This window comes from Lynx rufus, unplaced genomic scaffold (genome assembly GCF_022079265.1).
Source record: "Lynx rufus isolate CCGP_SWC_20201006 ecotype Redwood Valley unplaced genomic scaffold, mLynRuf1.p SCAF_24, whole genome shotgun sequence".
Classification (NCBI taxonomy): domain Eukaryota; kingdom Metazoa; phylum Chordata; class Mammalia; order Carnivora; family Felidae; genus Lynx; species Lynx rufus.
Genome location: NW_025814839.1, coordinates 16,809,167 through 16,827,814, shown reverse-complemented (window position 1 = coordinate 16,827,814; position 18,648 = coordinate 16,809,167). Strand labels below are relative to the sequence as shown.

Here is an 18,648-nt window from a genome sequence, read left to right as displayed (position 1 = left end):
GAACTATGACACCTAATAAGTCAAGGTTATAAAATATTAAAGTTTTTAGAAAATCTAAAATTCCCATTTGCATTGTCACTTTACACTACTGAAATTTCCCCACAACTCGAAACCTTTAAGAGTTGCTAAGCCCCCTCAAATGTTAATCTATTAAATCTTGCTGTCTACTCATGTCTATTCTTACTATGTTAAGAAACCCACTCTGAAGCATTAAGATTCCTATGTGTATATACTATTTTAAAAGCAGCATTTTCCACTACTCATGTTCTGTCTAGAAAAAATGTATTTTATTTTTCATTGCCTTAACCAGCTATCAGTTTCCGCATATCTCTAAGCATGCTCAATGGGTGACTTGCTAACATTCTGCTTTATCAGTACTTAGGTGTTATCTATTGGTAAAAGAAGAAAACTCATTTGCTTTTGTGCAGTTTATAAGCAAAATATTCCATTTGAAAGTGAGGAGAAAGGAGAGGATAATCTATTTCCTGACTTTCCAATTCTAGCCAAAAACAGCTTTCTCCACATTAAAGAAGGGAATCCAAGACCCTGTTGAACAATTCCTCTTAGGAGGACAATAGCGTGGTGTGTTCTTCCTAAGGTCCCTGTTAGCCCCTTCAAGGTCATCTCTCTTCCAGGAGGCTGCTCAAAGTTGGGTTAGATAAATACACAATTACCATTATTATTCATAACTCAATAAATATGTGTGCCTAAGATGCATCCTTAAATTACTTCTCCACTTACACTCTCTTTGTGCTATTTTCCGTAATAGTCCTCTTTAGGTATAAGAGTAAAATGCGTCCCCCTAGAAACCTTGACTTTTGATTAAAGAAAATGTAAAATCATTAACCTAAGTACATTACCATCATCAATTTTTCAAAAATACACAAATTATACCCATTAATTTTTTTTTTTTTGGTATAACTGTTGTAGCCATTAAAGTGAAAATTTCTAAAAATTTAGAATGAAATATACCAAAATTAAATAACCAGTGTCCAGGATCTCTGATCACTTACTATATCATGTAAAACTTAAAACAAATTGTAAAATATTTGTTTATAAACACCCAAAGCTGAACTGTCCAGAAACCCTGGTTTCCCCTCAAGTAAACCCACAAATTTTTACAACTACAAATTTTGAATTAAAACTGTTACTAAAAGAAAAAAAAATATTGGAATTTTAGGAAGAACTTTTCCCCCGTGAGATCAGTGATTATATCTGTTGCTAATCCAAGATGGCATCAATAGGTCTTAGTAAAAAGTAGAAATTTATCTCCAATTCACTTAGAAAATAGAGTTCAAATTCTTCTGACCAAAATCCAATCCTTAATTATTTTACATGAAAAGAAAAACAATTTCAGGGGCACCTGGGTGGCTCAGTCAGTTAAGCATCAGACATCAGCTCAGATCATGATCTTGATGCTCATGGGTTTGAGCCCTGCCATCGGGCTGTGCTGACAGCTCAGAGCCTGGAGCCTGCTTAGGACTCTGTGTCTCCCTCTCTCTCTGCCCCTCCCCCACTGGCGCTCTGTCTCTCTCTAAACTAAATAACCATTAAAAAAAATTTTTTTAAAGAAAAACAATTTCTATGAAAAAAACACCTGCATAAAACATATGTGTCTTTAATTAAAAATATTTAAGTTTCTAGAATCATCTTAAATTCTTCAAATTATCATCTGAAGAAACAAAGAAGTATTCTGTAGATTACTACACTAAAGAAATAGAGAGAAATGTTAGAAAATTAAAGGTGATTTACTAAAGGTAATATAATTTAAAAGTGAATCTAACATTTGCTCTCAAGCTTTCAGTCATTTTCCTGTCTGAATAGAAGTAGCTAAAAACTTAACATAGTGAATTACTCTCCATCCTCAAAATTTTTTTTAAATTAAATTTTTTTAAATTAAAATTTGAGGATTGTTATATAAAATAACAAATTCTATTGCAATACTTATTTCAATAAAAAGTTATACTTTAATATAGTCAAGGAAATTCAGAAATAAAACTCCTGTAAACCAAAAAAACCCAAACAAACAAACAAACAGAACAACCATAAGAATGGACTACAATTTATATGCAGGAATCTCTGGAATACATCAAAGAATGAAGAACTGGCCTTTGGTAGTGAAAACAGTGAATATGAATAGTCTTCAAAACTTACTCTAATACCCTTTACTATCAGGGCAAAGAAATCACAAACAGAAATGGCGACCATAGGGGCACCTGGGTGGCTCAGTCGATTAGGCGTCAGTTCAGGTCATGACCTCGCGGTTTGTGAGTTCAAGCTCCACATCAGGCTCTATGCTGACAGCTCAGAGCCTAGAGCCTGTTTAGGATTCTGTGGCTGTCTCTCTCTCTCTGCCCCTCCCTTGCTTGCTCGCTGCCTCTCTCTCTCTCAAAAATGAATAAACATTAAAAAAAATTTAAAAAAAGAAATGGTGACTGCTTCTCAGCAATACATATTTCTGATTGCTTCACATGAAAACTGCTTCACATGAAAATGAGAGACATTCAGAATTCAAGAAGATCTCAATAGGGTAAGGACAAAGTATCTCTGGCTAAGTTTTCACTGCTTTCTACACGATGTTTAGAAATGTGCCTTGTATATTTAGAATTTAAAGAAAACATTCCAAATGGCTTTTGTTGTTCCACATATTATCAATGCTGTTCCAAACGTAACTATTTCAGACAAGCTAACAAATATCTTTAAAATGTAACCAAGGGAGGGGCACTTGGGTGGCTCAGTCAGTTAAGTGTCAGACTCTTGAGCTCAGGTCATGATCTCATGGTTCATGGGATTGAGCCCTACATTGGGCTCTGTGCTGACAGCACGGAGCCTGCTCGGGATCCTCTTTCTCCCTCTCTCTCCACTCCTCCCGACTAGCTTGTGTGCACACACACACACATTCCCTCTCAAAATAAATAGACATTTTTTTTAAAAAAATAAAGTGGGAGCTCCTGGGTGGCTCAGTCAGTTAAGCATCTGACTTCGGCTCAGGTCATGATCTCATGGTCCATGAGTTTGAGCCCCGTGTCAGGCTCTGTGCTGACAGCTCAGAGCCTGGAGCCTGCTTTGGATTCTGTGTCTCCCTCTCTCTGCTCCTCCTCCGCTCGCACACACATGTGCTCTCTCCCTCTCAAAAATAAACATTAAAAAAATAAGAATAAAATTTAAAAAGTGTAGCTAAGGGATATTATTGTGATGTATACTGACACATCACAAAAGGGGCCTTTTGTGACAACTGTTGGGAAAGTCAGAGACAACGCACATCTCTTCTCCAGACCTTCAACTGATTGATTGATTAATGGGTCCTACTAACAAATTCTAAAATCAGAGTTCTAAATGTTTTTTAAAATCAGAAGAACCAAAAACATACTGACTGCATAAGTTCTCTCCTTTTTTCAAATAATATTCAAAGAGGCACACTCATTGCTTGCTAGCATTTGAAACAGATATCTGAGCAAGTATCAAAGAAAATTATTTTCACAGATGTAAAGATTCTTTGCATGTTATCAAAGAAAGGTCAACCATCTGGAAAAAGACAAGGATTTTTAACAAACTCTCACTTTCAAGTGATCTTGGCTTTTATGCCATTTGTGCCATGATCAAAATAGTTTTGCAGCTCAGCATTTCCAGTGACAAATTCACGGGTAAATCTACTCATTACATAAGGAATATGCTGTCCCTATTTATATTCAGCCTGAATTTAAACCAATAGATTATCCACAAGTCTATCATACAGTGATAGCTTCTGCTGTGTTCTTGGAGATGTTGACAACAGTTAATTGCCTTAACTGCTAGAAAATAAAGCTGAGAAACTAGAGCAACAATTTTTACATTCAAATAGTTTTAATATATTTAGAGCATGAACCCACATTTCAACAGGATTGTAAGTCCCCAAAACTATTAAGTCTCTAGAGGTGACAGGTTCCTCTATGTTCATTCACTACATATATAAATAAAACAAACCAAAGTATCATATGGCCAAGATAATTTATCAAACATGCCAAGAGGAAAAGACATGGAAAGCAGTCATCTTATACTTAAGCATCCTGCTCTCTCAGACCACTTAGCAGTACTGCAAACAGTGACATAAGACACGCATCTTGTCACAAAGGAACATCACTACCATCACTATATCTGGAATCTAGCACCTAGATTGCCATGAACTTTTTACTAACAGTCACAAAACCCACCACTAAAGACCAGTAACTGTATAAAACTCCTTTTATTCAAAAACTCTTATCATTTCGTAATTGCAACACCCAGTATTAAAAGAAAATAACCAAGACTAAGACTTTCATGTTATGAAAATTTCGCAGGCCTGCTTTAAACCTTAATGCTGACGTAACGAATAACCATCAACACTTACCACAGACATCATACAAAAAAAAAAAAAAATTCAAGACAGATGTTTACTGTCTCCAGTAAGTGCTCCTAAGAATGTATCTGTCTAATGAATACCACCAAACAGCAACTTGCTACCATATTGACCAACTTGTGGTTTATATAAATCATACACTGAATAAACAATAATCACCATCTATTCAATGATCATCATGTACCATGTATGAGCTAATTACTTTATAAACATTATTTAACATACTCCTCATAAACACTGTCAGATTAGCTCCATTTTATAGATGAAGAAACAGAGGCTCAGGGAAATCAATCTGCCCAAAAACTCAACCAGGAAGCAGTCAAGTCCAAGCCTGGCTGGCTCCCAAGCCTATGCATGCTCTCTCCATTGCACCACACTGATTTCTATCCTTCTAGTCTGCCTGTGTTCCACCTGCAAGTCTATGTTACACGGGAGGTAAGCAAAGGGCCATACCTTACATAATTCACAATATGGCAATATTGTAGATGTCAGACACTCTATAATTGTTTTGTGTTTTAAAAATTGTAACAGAACAAAGGAGAAGGTACTCTAAGAAAAATCTTCTCATTTCTGAAGGTGACCTTGCATCACTTAACACAGAGAAGATCCATCTACCATCATAACGAGTAACAAGTCACGGCTTAGGAAAATTTAAACATTTGTTTCCTCTAGAAATGAATTTCTAGTCACATTACCATGATAAATAAATCTTCAAACTGGTTACAAACCAACTTATCTTGGTATTCCAGGGTTCATATTTTCTTCTGGCAGGATTAGATACATCCTAAAGTATACAACTTCAAAGGTGTGATCCAGATTAGAAAATCTAGAGCCTCCAAAATGATACATTCAACCCTCAAATGTTCATGCAAGCAGGTGGTTCCAACTCAATATGGGAAAGTCAAATTCACAGAGAATTCTCCAGTTGTATTTTAAACAAGTGACTTAACTAGAATTTTATTCTATACCTTAGTTCTGTTCACCTATTGTTAATAAGTTATAAAATGGCAATATAAGAGTATTCCAGAACCTCAAATTAAAAAATTTGAGATAAACTAAAATTGAATAGACTTTCAAAGTAGGAAGTAAACCCTTTGCTTTATAAGAAAACAAGCCCTTAAAAGTATACTCGACTAGAGTTAGTACTGCCTGTTAGCTAAAAACACTAACCATTATGGCCAGGTAAAACTTATTGCCTTAAATCTTGATGCCTTAAACCTGCCACTTAGCAGATGTGTAACTTCTGGCATGTTACTCTGAGCCCAGTTTCCTCAAATGCAAAATAGGAATAATCCTTACTCCAGCAAGGTTACTATAAGGATTATTTTACACGTTTAAAAGTGACTGGCAAGAAGCAATTAACTGTTGTTACTATTATTATCAAAAAAGTCTTTGGGGAAGCTCTTCCAAGATTATCATATAGTCTTGTCATTCCAAATTTGGCCCCTCATTCCACAATTCAGAACTGAAGTAACCAATTATTAAATACAATCACCGGTGAACATCTAAGTGGTCTTCAAATGCTTGTTCTTAAACACAATTCAAATATAAAAAAGGATACTGAGGGTCTTGCCCAAGACGTTATTAATTAGCTAAATAAGCATCACCAACCTATCTAAGTGGGCTTCAGATTCATCTTCCGTAGCATGAGACTTCGCCTCTCAGGCCCTACAGTACCTACTCTAAAACCAGTTCTAGTTCACTAATAAGCTTCCTAAACAAAAAATAAAACCAGACTATCACCATTTGGCAATTCACTACTCAAAATTTTTATTTCCTTGATAGGAAAAAAAGCAAAAAAAAAAAAATTACAGACGTCATAACATGTTGCCCTTTCCCATAAAAAGCTAAAAATTATTTTACTGTTACTAGATGTTTGAAGTCTATCATCTCAACCCTCAAAGCGGTTCTTCAGATCTCTGAGCCATTCATGTAGCTGCTCATCACCTCTGCAGATACTAAAATGGTAGAATACTTACCTTCATCTCAAAAGTGATGAATGAATGTATTAGAACACTAAGTAGTTATGACCCCACTGAATTACTTCCAAGAGAGTGGCATAACAGTTAACCCTGAAACATTCCAGATCAACACGGAATAATGATAATCTCCTCATGAGCTCGAACATAAACACCATATGTGTTCTGTGATTTGCACACATTTTGGGGAAAGGCTACTTAAATTATGGGTTTAAACAAGTTGCTATTTTCTGCCTAGCACATAAAAATTTCATTGGAATTAGGGACGAATTTCCCAGGAAGATAAGGCCAACTGTTTGCTGAAAACAAAAATTAGTAATTTCTTCTCACAAGTTGTCATTTAAAGATCTTCATTCTTTTCTTTTTCTTGTTAGGAAAAAAAAGACTTGTTATAACCCAACTGTTTTGGCTGTTGTCGCTAAAAAGAAAGTTGATATGAGAATAGTCCAACTCCTGAGGATCCAAAGAACAGCACTTGTTGGATTCCTATCAAACACTTGAATCAAACACGTCAATATATTGACTTCAAATAACTAAAATTTGCATTTGATCAAATAAATTTTGATCCAACAAATGAAGATCGTATTCTTCTGGATTAGCAACAAATATCTCACTTATCTCAGTTCTTCAATACAGAGCTCAAGACTCATCCAGTGATACATCCCAAAAAGTAAAAAAAGCAGAATTTTCTGGGAAAACGATTTTCGTATTATCAAGGAATGAGTTATCAGTGACCTCAGTGGCACCTAAAGGATACTTACGAATTTGTATGTAGATATTCAAAGGTTAGCTGAGCTCGATTCAGACTGCTGTAATTTGTGAAAGCCATGAGTGCGGTGAGGTCTCCAGTCCTTCACCCACTAACTGGGAACTATAACTTTATAATGGAATAGATTTTCCAGGATTCCTTCCAGTAAAGGTTTGGTTAAGTCTGTGCTCCTTACTGTTAAACAAGGTTAACTGGTGTCTATCCAAAATATATTGAAAGAGATGTCTAAAACTACAATTGATCTCTCCAAGCTTTTTTATCTTCTTAATGACTATGATGTAATATTCTGAAAAAAACTATGTCATAGATTTGTAGTCTTAAGCTTTAGTTTAAGTTGTGATAGTTCAAGGAGTCAAATGTGGACGGTCTTGGAGTAGACAGTATTGGACTTGAGAGGTTTTATTACTGCTCCATCTTCACGTTCTTCGAGCTTTTTTGTTCCTCTAAATTTCCGGCCAGGAAATTTATCAATCCGGAAAGCTACCAACTTCTGTCATAAAACTGGACAGCCACCCATGTCTTCACCAAAGATCCTGTGATTCTTAAAGAGGCCCCAGGCTGGCGGCCACGAAGTCGACGGAGTGCATATGGCGTTAGTTCCCGCTTCACCACCTCCCAACTGAAGTCTCCTAATCGCTGATGGCGATTTCCGTTTCGAAAGCCCAGACCAGACCTAGCTTGTGGTCCCGTCGCAATCTCCTCAGGGTAGTGGGTCAAATTACCTCACACTGACCCACAAAAAGGCCTCAGAATTGACCCGCCCAAATCACCTCAGGCGGGCAGCGCCCCTCCCCCACTTCCCTCAGACAGAGGCCTCCGGCTCTCAGGCCCTTCCAGGGCCTCAGTCCCGAGGCCGCCGCCTCCTCCTCCTCACAGAGAGGAGTTAGTCCCAGCTTTCAAGGCCCGGATCGAGGGCAGGGTGGCGAGCGCAGCACCCGACCCGGCGTTGCCGGGTGCTCAAAGCTGCCTTTGTCCCTCCCCACGGAATTGGAACCCAACAACCGCAGCGCGCTCTTGGAACCATGTGCTGCCTCCGCCTCCGCCGCTGCCGCCGCCGCCGCGAGACCAGCCGCCCACGCGCCGCGCTGGATGAGATGACAGGACTCAACACCACAGAACTCGTTGTTTATAGGTGTTCTGCCGCCGCTGCCGCAGCCGCCACAGCCACCTCAGCCACTGCTTTGTCTCCGCTAGAGCACACAACCCGAGCCACCTCGCGCACTCCCCGACGCCCCAAGCCCCCGAGGCCTCCGCGGTGCATTAGGCCAATCACAGAGCCACAGCTCCTCCCGCCCCCGCCCTGATGCGACGCCTCCTGATTGGTGGGTAGCGTGTCTCCACGTGACCGGATCTTGTTAGCCGGGCCCGCCCCTGTCACGTGAGAGCGCGCGCCTCTCTTCCTGCTTTCATGACCCTCTCCGCCATTTAAAGAAACAGTACCGGGGGCGGGCCGAGCGACGCAGCCGGGACGGTAGCTGCGGCGCGGACCGGAGGAGCCATCTTGTCTCGTCGCCGGGGAGTCAGGCCCCTAACTCGAAGACGCCCTGGCGCGCCCTCCCCCCCTCCCCGGTCTGGTAGGGCGAAGGAGCGGGCGCGCGGTCGATCGAGCGATCGGTTGGCGGCTCTTTCTCCTGCTCTGGCATCCAGCTCTTGGGGCGCAGGCCCGGCCGCCGCGGCGCGCGCCCGGTGGCCGTTGGCGCTCGCGCCGCGTCTTTCTTCTCGTACGCAGAACTCGGGCGGCGGCCTATGCGTTTGCGATTCGACGAGGAGTCGTCCGGGTGGTTGGCGGCGGCGGGCAGCTGCTCCGCCCCGCTCCCGGGGAGGCGGCGGCGGCGGGATTTGGCGCGGCCGGGGAGGCGGGGGTGGCCGGGGCCGGCGTGGAGGCCTGGCGCCACCCTTCGGGGCCTGCAAGGACCCAGTTGGGGGGGCAAGAAGGGGCTGGGGGATGGTTGGTGGTGGGCTTTCTACTTTGTCTTTTCCTCCTCATGCCCCCTTAGTGAGGGGCGGGAGCTTTGGCGGCAGCTCCGGGGCGGGGAGACAAGCCCCGGAGTCGGAAGAGCTGGGTTTGCTTCCGGGCCTAGCCACCAGCTGGCCGAGTGACCTTAGGCAAATCACTCTGTAATTTGTCAGCGCCTCAGTTTCCTCCTCTGCCTATCAATGTTTGTAGGGTTGAAAGCGCTTTGTAAACTATAAAGCGTCGGTGTACGTAAGGGATGATTATTGTTTGTAATGGGGTTTTTTTTGAGTTGTAAGAAAAGTTAGCAATTGCCCAGTTCTTGGATTTTGAACCTGGGAACCTTGGATTGGAGTTGGAAGCCCCCAAGTTCCCCCGAAATTGTATGCAGAAATAGTGGGAGTGTGCATTTGGGGGAATGAGGATCCATCGCCAGCAAGTTTTCAAAAGGGGGCTGTGACCCAGAGGAGTTAAGAACACAATTCCGTAATGCCACGAGGAGGAAACTGAGGCCTAGATGTCATTTGGGACCCTTCACAACCGATTTGAAGCCCCTGTTAGGATCCCTGGGATATGTGAGCTGTTTCTATGCATAATGGATATTTGGGGTAACAACACTCCACTGCTTGGCTTCTATTCTGAGTCCTTTCCTTTTACCATGGGGTGCCTGAACGCTGGCTGACGTGTATGGTATGGTTTATGGCACCCAATATAAAGCAGCTGAAACTAGAAATGGATGTGTTCCCTAGTATCGAGAAACCTATTTAATCCTTGGCCTAGCAACTCTTGTTTTTCTGCTGCTTATACTGGTGCCTGACTACCTTTCCCTTTCATTGACCATTTTCCACGACCATGGTTGCCATCCATTACTTGCTTCTATTGTATATCTTTAGTCTCTGCGGTTGGTAGTGAGCAGGCTTATTTTTAAATGGTGCTGCCGAGTCCAGCTAATTAATGGTGCAGGTGGATTTTTAGCAAGCTGGCTCACTGGAACAGACTAAACCAGGCATGGAATTCTTGAAGATGTTTGGGGGCTTATCTTTATTAATTGAAGGTTAGCATTCTCTGAAATTTTGTTATGACTTTGGCTGAACTTCAAAATCAGTAGATTTGGAAGTGTTTCAGTGCTTACTTTTTTCCTGGCCTGCTTTGTATTCTATTTGCTTGCAAGTGTGTTACTAAGATGGCCAAGATGCCAGTTATTGCTTCTTTGTTAATTGTCAGCTGCTTTTATCAAATTCCAGGCCATTATCCAGCAAACACTATAGAAATGTTTGAACAGTTGTATTTCAAACATTTTCTCTTTGTGGAGTGGTGCTTACCAGTGGTACAGCTCTAAGCAAGTGAACATAAATACATATAAGTGTATTTCGTCTGGTTAGGTGTTCACCTGTTTTGTTATTTCATACAAATGTCTGAGAAAATCAATTGACTATTCCTTTTACGTAAAGGGCAGAGACAAATGATCTCACTTCCAGAGAAAGGACTGTTGTAGAGAAAAATGTGTTGGTCTTTTAGCTCCTTTGTTGTTATCTGGATGTACCTCAAAAGAATCTTAAGACTGTGGTGATCTTATAAGATGCTTTCCTCAGGAGAAAAGAGGAAAAAAAACAACTGGAACTCAAAGCTTGAAATTCTGTAACAAAACATGAGATGTCCAGGATAGGAGGCCGAAAAGATTTCACTACAGTGTTCTGCACTAGCTGCAGCAGATGCTTTTCTGTGTAGCCACGGCATGGACTCCAGATTTCCAGATTTTCAAGAACTGCACCTGGGACCTGAAGAGCTCGTCAGGATGTGACAGGGACTCTGGAGCTGAACATACTTGTTTTTGAATCTGGGGGCTGTTGACCTTGATTTGAGAAGAGACAACAATGGAGCAAGCACTGCCACCAGCGCTATTACTGGGAATTTGAAGACCTGAGTCTCTGCCAGAGCTTCATTGCAAGTTCTAGTGACGCTCCATCCAAAGTGAACTACGGTACTTGCTATTTTCCAAAATGCCTTATTCTTACATCTCTGCACTTACGTTCATGCTCTCTTCTCTACCCTGGAATGCTCTCCTCTGGTTCTTCACCTGTCAGAACAATGCCATTTCTTCAATATTCAAGTCAGATATTCTCTTCTTCATGAGTCTCCCTAACTTTATCTTTTTTTTTTTTTGAGTATTATATCATGTTGTTTACCTTTTAGCTCTCTATGCAGAGCATACCTCGTAGTCATTTGCAAGCATTTGCTCTCTTTCCAGATAGTAAGCCCTTGAAAGCAAAGGCTTTGTTTTAAGAGTCTTTGCTGCACATACTACTATATGTAATGAAGCATTTCATAGAAAGGAGTAATTTAGAGACTAGGCTATCTCAGAATCAACATTTAGTAAGCATTTGTTTAATTGCTGTGTGGTTATCTAATTACTCTTGATTAGGCAAAAGATCACTAGTATGGGCCATGTTTCTTTCTGTGTTTCATGTATTTCTTTTTTTTAATTCTAAGTTCTAAAAGATTTAGGGAGCCCTCAAACATGGAAGAGAAACTGATACGTTGCATAGGGTATTTAACAGAAGGATGCAAAGAACAGTGCCTTATTTCCCAAGTACCTTATTCTCTACCACTCAAGATGGCATCTTGTTAAAATGAAAGTAAAAGCTTTTGAAAGCGCAAGGTCCTGAAATAATTTGAGCAAGGCATTGGAAAAGGAAGAAGGACAAAATCTAGGTTCGTGTTCTATGTAAATTTAAATTCAGTTCTTGTGCTATCCATGGAGCCACTTCTTCCCCCTCCCCCCCATCAACCACTGCCCAACAGCCTGAATACAGTCACATTACTCCCCCAGAATATGAGACTTAAGGCAGTTCCTTGTTTGCTGCTTTCCTAAGACAGTTTGTTCTCAAGAGTCAGGAAGCAGTCCCTGCCAGAGAACTGTTTCTGTTCTTATCATCATTAATTGTTAATCAGAAGGCTTTTTTAAAAAAAATTATTATTATTCCCCATTTTCCCATCTGTCAGCTTTTTAGCTAGGCTTACTGAGAATTAGTACCCATCCAGCAGCTGATAATCCTGACAGTAGACCCACTCTAGTGTTAGGAGTCCTGTGTTTGTAATTCTGTGCATTTGTTATCTTACCTGTTTTGTTCCTATCCCTTCCAGTCCTGTGCCTCCTGATGGCTGAGTGTTCACCTGGACCTTCTGACCACCTTCCTTGTACTGTTCCATCAGCCTATAGATCTGGTACCTGGATTTTTGCCCATGGTGATTCCTTCACCTTACTGCTGAAGAAGACACCATTCCAGTGGACCATGGTGATCCAAGAGGCATTCAACCATCATGATGTGGCCTTCATCTCCACTCCTGTCCTGTTCTACCCAGATTCAGTACAGCCCTTTATAGTGAAGTCAAACTATTCAAGCCAGATAGCTGAAGCTATTTTATCACAGCAGAAGGCCCAGTTTGTTCCATGAGTGTGCATTTCGTTTCTTCAATTAAAGCCTTCAGAGACACATAATAAATTTGGACCAGGGGATTTTTAGTTATCAACACTGAAGAATGGTAACATCTTTCAAGAACAACGTTGGATCATACCCCACAATTTCGAATGATTGAAATTCGTGAAGTGTCTAGGGTCCTATCCAGATCACGGGACCCTATTCTTTTTCCACTTCAAGTCTGTAGTAGCCTACTGAATAGAAAGCAGATATTCTGACCAGCAGATACTGGAATTAAAACAAAGGCACAGTGAACTCAGCATCTTTGGGATTACTCAGGAACCAGAACTTTTCACACAAATGTAAGAAATTCTACCAAGGAATCCCTTTATCTAACAGCATCTCACAAAGCTCCAATCAGATTCCAGAAAAGGCCTCTTGATACATCCAGGTAGAACCTATCATGGTAATCCCTTATGTTTATATAGCACTTTATAGTTTCAAAGCACTTTTACATGCATAAATCTCAATTATCAAAACAACACAATAGATTATAATTTCTTTTTGCAAATGAGGAAATTGAAGTTTAAAGGTTATCCAAGGTGACATAGCTACGAAGTGATAAAGGTCAGGCCTTCTGACTCCCAGTCCAGTTCTCTCCATGGAATTAATTTAGCCTCTACTTTACCTGCAGTGTTAAAATGACTGGAGTTTGGTAACCCCAGAAAAGTTTCCCACTTCCTGATATGGTGTCCTCAGTCAGTCAGGATGTCATAAGTGTAATTTTATGATGGCTCCATCTAAGCCAGAATTCTATGGCACTACCCCTAAGGTTTAAGAGCAGACTGTCTCCTTAGTGGTAGATTTATCCAGTCAACATGGCACATGGTCATCTGACAGTAAGACTACACAACATGAAACACAAAGCTACTTCTAGATCTGTTGTTCACATAGTCCTCTCACATTCCCAAATGGCCTGATTGGAAATCCCTTTTCATGTTTTGTTCTTTGTAAAATTTTTTAAAAAGTTTTATTAGTACTCTTGGACACTGATATCTTATCTAAGGTCTTCTATCCCTCAAAATTTACTTAAAATGGATCCTCCATTTCTTTAGAGCAGTACTGTTCACATATGTGTATGTATGCATGTATATGATGCATGCATACAACATCTATATGTAGAGCTTGTGTAGTCTTGTAAGGTGGTAAAATACGTGTTCCCTTCCCAATTGAGTGTAGCATATTAAAGGATCTCAGAAGACTTGCAACAAAGAGCCTCACTGAGATATTTAGCCTAGTGTGTAGTAAGTTTAATCAAGGACAGACTGTTCTTTTGGGAGCATTCCTTTTAATAGAGAAACTGCTTTGGAGCAGTATAGCCAGTGCTTCCTGATTGCCCTGAAGACTCAGGAGTAAACGGAATCTTTGAAACCACCACCCTCTTTTCTTACTTTTGTCAATAACTGCTTGAATTTGTATGTCTTTATCATCTGAGAGTCCTACATCTTGACCGTTACCTCTTATTTTCTGTGAAAGGAACCTCTAGAAGGTTTGTGGGGATATGTGGGAAGAGAATGGGGAAAAGTTTATTTTGCCCCCAAATTGGTTGAATTCCATGACATTTAACAACATATTTTTCTGTCCCTAAAATTGTGCTGTAAACCTAGTTTAAGGGCATTGTATCTCAGGTGGGTGAGGAGATTGGGAAGGGAAGGGAGGAGGAAAAGGATGGTGGGAGAAAAGGGGGAGGAGAATAATATTTTCATAGAATTTGAGTTGTGGCCCATTGAGATCTTCAAAGATCTTGAAGAGAAGTCATCTAGCCATGGACTTGGGATAATACTTGCAAAGAAATGAAAGCATTTTGCAGCTGTATGCTGACTGCAAAAATCCCAGTGCTATTGTCACTTAAAACCAATAGCCCTGTTCACTGATAGTCACAAACCCAATTTGAGGCAATCAGAATTTATAGCAGAGTTGAATGTTAACTTCATCATTCTGTAATGTGGTCCGTATTAAGGAAAGAATGAATAGGAAAACACCTTGGCTTACCACAGGCTTTGCTCACAGTTTCTGGTTTCTGTGACCTATTTTTTGTATTTCAGCATTTTGTGAACAACTTATTCTTAGATCATTGGTTTTCCAAAGGCTTTGTGACCATGAAGCCCTTTCAATGAAAACTATGTGGAAGCCCAGAATAAAAGAGAAGCTGCTGTAGATGAAGCAGGAGTGGGGGGCCTGAAACCTGCCACAAGCATCTTCCTTTACCACCATGGTGACCCCTAAGGAGACTTCTTTACAACACCTAGAATTCTTCAGAACACAGTTTGAAAACCACTGCCCTAGACAACATGTGCAACCTGAATGGCATTCTGATCTGTACCTCTACCCAACCCAGTCCATGTTCAGTCGATGCTGCACATTCTTAGGAATGCTTACTGTGGGCAAAGTCAGAAAAGTGCAAGAAGATGGGCATATCTTTGCCACCCCAGGGTAGTCAAGTGGGCTGAAAGTGGTATCAAATGGACCTAGATTAACAGCCCTGTACCCCCAGATGGATTTCAAATGAGTGATTCCTGGCATTCAATATAGTCAGCAATGCATATGTACTCTACACTGACACACTCCCTTACCCAACTTCTATCACAAACACCACATGCTCTAGTGGTACTTGAAATACATAACTTTGAAGTCTTGATCTCCTTGGATACCTGAATCGCCAGGTATTGAAGCTGGTACTAAAGTTGATGATGCCTCGTTGAGGCCATATAAGACCAACTTGTACATTGGACCTCCCATCATCAGCCATGGTACTCTACTTCGTGTGCAAGGGATAACCATTAACTATGAAAGCAGAACTGAAATTCTGGCAACATTACCTAAAAAGGTACCTGGTTATTCATGTTATTCTCAAAACTGCAAGTCACTATGACTCAACCAGTGGCAGTTACACTGCTCCTTGGTTTTTATTCAGTTTAACTGCTGTTTCCAGGATAAATGAGGTAATAACCTTAAAAAACAAAATTTCCTCCATCACTGGCATATCTGCTCCAAAATTATGAATATTCTGCTCTAACTACAGGTAACATCTGGTCCACAAGAGACAATTTTTGAACATCCTCTGATGTATGTGATTTTAAATGTGACCCTTTGGAAGATTTTCTTCTAACCAATGAGAGATGTTCTTTTATGATGGACCTTTTGATGTCAGGTACCATCAACTACAGGTGTTAGGATTATTTGGAGGTAGACCTTTTGACCAGGCCATGGAGCTTGCTTGCTGGGCATCTCAAGTTGCATATCTACCTTTTTGCTGAAAATGTAGACTGACTTGAAAAAAAATCTACAAAGCCTGCAGCTAAGAATTTTATCAGTAGACTCAAGAGCTTCCTGCAGCTTCTTCCTAATGTCACAAGACCACAGTGTCTTGTCCTTGTGGATATTTTAATGGAATTTCATCTGTCTCAATATTGTTTTACACTGATTCAGAGTGGCTGACTTCATTCCTTGCTATGAGATACTCTCAGGCATTAAGACACTTATCTGTTTCTGCAGGATGGATTCAATTCATGAACTCCCAGACCAGATCATGTCAAACAAGTAGACTTCGATTTTTGTCATGAGAAAAATCTCATTCTCTTACTTCACAGTCTACTTAAGGGGCAGCTGTCCTCAACTACTTTAATGAATGCACTGGTTAAATGTTGGGAATGATTTCTTTGTATCTTTGTCTCTTACTCTTTAGACTAACCCTGATTACATGATTCTGTCTACAAATCATCAAACAAGGCCTGCACATCCTCAACTAATAAAAATCTAATGACTAGCTGCTTGTATATACAACTATTGTTTGTTAATAAGAAGTTATCTACAGACTCCATTTTTCTACTACCTTCAAAACATCAGCTCAATTTTCTCTTTCTCCTGTACATTACAGAAAAAGACATTGGTCTACACTGCCAGTCATTCCCTTTAATCCTGTCAAATGCAGTCAAAATGAGGGGCTTAAGGTGAGGATGATCATCTGTTCAAGAGTCTAATATGCTCTGTGTATAAGAATTGATAGTTGAAAATGCAGAAAGCCTAAAACTGAAACCTAGGATCTTACCTACTATCTCCCTGCTTCAGATCTCAATATAAGTCTCAGCAGCACCACCCACCAATCTAAGGCCTTGTTTTTAAGCTGATTCTCAGAGATGGACTGAGTTTCAGAAGGTGGAGACTTGATTACCAAAGAGAGTAGGGCCAACCTTGATGAATCTGGCTCTCCCAACCTTGTCATTCCCAGATGTAGCATAGACTCCTCAACAGAACCTCAAGTCTGAATTGAGAATATAGCCTTCTACTGAGCTGAAAGTTCCTGGGCAGATAAACAGGAAAATTAAAGCTGCTATACCTGACTGGCCCTTTAAGATCAGAAAATGGTATCCAGAGTCAACCCTATGGAATAACCCTGGAGGACTCAGGGTAAAAGCTAATTTACAGAGCTTTGATATTAATCTGCCCATTCTTCCAGATCACATCCTGGCTATTGGTGTGGCTAGCCCTGCTGAAGGTACTCTATTTACCTGTTTACCTGACTCAGCCCTCGTCTGCCTTTTTTGACACGTTGCAATCAGACCGGCTGTGCTTGAGAAGACTACAACTGGTATCAGCCTATCTTACACCCAGTTCCACCAGGGAATTTTGAACAGAAGCAACCTGCACCTCACCTCCCCCCCAGCCCCCAGGACTTACTGTTCATAACTGGAAGGACCATGCTATGTACTCCTTGACCAGCAGCCTTTTTGTTTGTTTGTTTAGTTTTGTTTTTAATGCAGAGTAAGCCTCTATGCCTATATATATTTGATCATTTTCAGCACCTGAGATCCTTTCCACCCAATCTGAAGGAGTACAGCAGATTACAAGCTCTGTCCATTCCTCTCTTCTGCAATAATACAGAGATGACAGAAATGTTCCAGTTCAACTTGGCGAAAGACTAAAGAAACACAAGAGCTTTCCACTGAACTTAAAATTTACCACTGACTTCAGTAGTCTCACAGAACTATTTGCCAGTGGGAGGCTAGTTGTCCTGCTTCATGTCAGCAAGATGGTTGGGCTGTCAGATTCATGGCCACTGAGTTTTACTTTTATTGAAACTTTATTGCATCATCCAAAGTATGCTATTGGATATGATTATTCCATTCAAATGGATTACAAGCTTCCTGAGTACAGGACAAACTTACTCATGACGTTTTTTCAGAATTCTTTTATTGTCAAGAAAGTAACAATGCCAGCTGTTACTGAACACAGACTAAACTTTTTTAGTATGTGGTCTTATCATTGGCATCAGTTGTTTTTGATTGACCAGCATTCATTCCATCTCATTGTAACAACTCTGATGTTTCTTGGAACCACTTCCCTGTTTCTAGTCCACATGGTTCAAACAGTCTGGCCTACCTTTAAGCTTCTTGGGTGGACATGTAATTCAGACCTGATCAATCAGCATGGTCCATCTCCTTCACCATAGTAATTGGTTCTGGAATGGCCGTGTGATTAAAGCTGGTCCAGTGATACTCAGCCCTAGGAGTTTTACTGAACTGTGGAGGAGAGGCTCAGGAGCTCTCTTTACTGAGATTGCTTGACTTTGTAGTATGAAAAGTTCTAACCAACAGGGCCCACCCTATCAAATGAGCCAGAGAATGAAGCCAGTGCAAAGGAAAGCAGAGCCAAATGATGGAGAGACTTGAGTCCTGATGACAATGTTTATGCCCCTGGATCCAACCGTGCCTGAAGCTAGTTTATCCCTATGGACTTTTCAGTTATGTGAGCCAATAAATACCCTTTTTTGCTTTAAGTTACTTTGAGTTGGGTTTCTATTGTTTAAAATTGAGTCAGCCCTGACTAAATACTATCTACCAATATCAAAACTTGACAAATCCAAATATTTATTAAACTAGAGGTCATGGCCACACTGAATATTATTTTCCATGCCAGAAGACAAAGTGAAACAAGAAGTGACAATGTTTAAGTTACTACAGAAGCATAAAAATTACATGGTAGAAAAATATAGAGGAAAACCTAAGTGTTTATCCATAAAGGATTGTTGAATAATATATGGTTCAGCCATATAAGGAAATCTACATGTCTGTTAAAATTAATAAAGTACATGT

At 40.5% G+C, this 18,648-nt stretch overlaps 2 protein-coding genes across 5 annotated transcripts in view; one reads left to right on the top strand and one right to left on the bottom strand.

The window, feature by feature from the left end:
* MORC2 (MORC family CW-type zinc finger 2) overlaps positions 1–8,342 on the bottom strand; it is a 39,982-nt gene extending 31,640 nt beyond the window's left edge. For all 4 annotated transcript variants that reach the window (XM_047088282.1, XM_047088283.1, XM_047088284.1 and 1 more), the window contains exon 1: positions 7,116–8,342. In XM_047088282.1, the coding sequence (XP_046944238.1) occupies positions 7,116–7,183 (68 nt within the window). In that variant the 5' untranslated portion in view covers positions 7,184–8,342. The remainder of the gene's footprint in view (positions 1–7,115) is intronic.
* Positions 8,343–8,658: 316 nt separating this feature from the next.
* TUG1 (taurine up-regulated 1) lies at positions 8,659–18,332 on the top strand (the record flags this gene model as incomplete). The annotated part of the gene is made up of 2 exons (XM_047088509.1): positions 8,659–11,058; positions 12,222–18,332. A coding segment is annotated over one exon (462 nt), but the record flags the coding sequence as incomplete, so codon positions are not given.
* Positions 18,333–18,648: the final 316 nt, after the last annotated feature.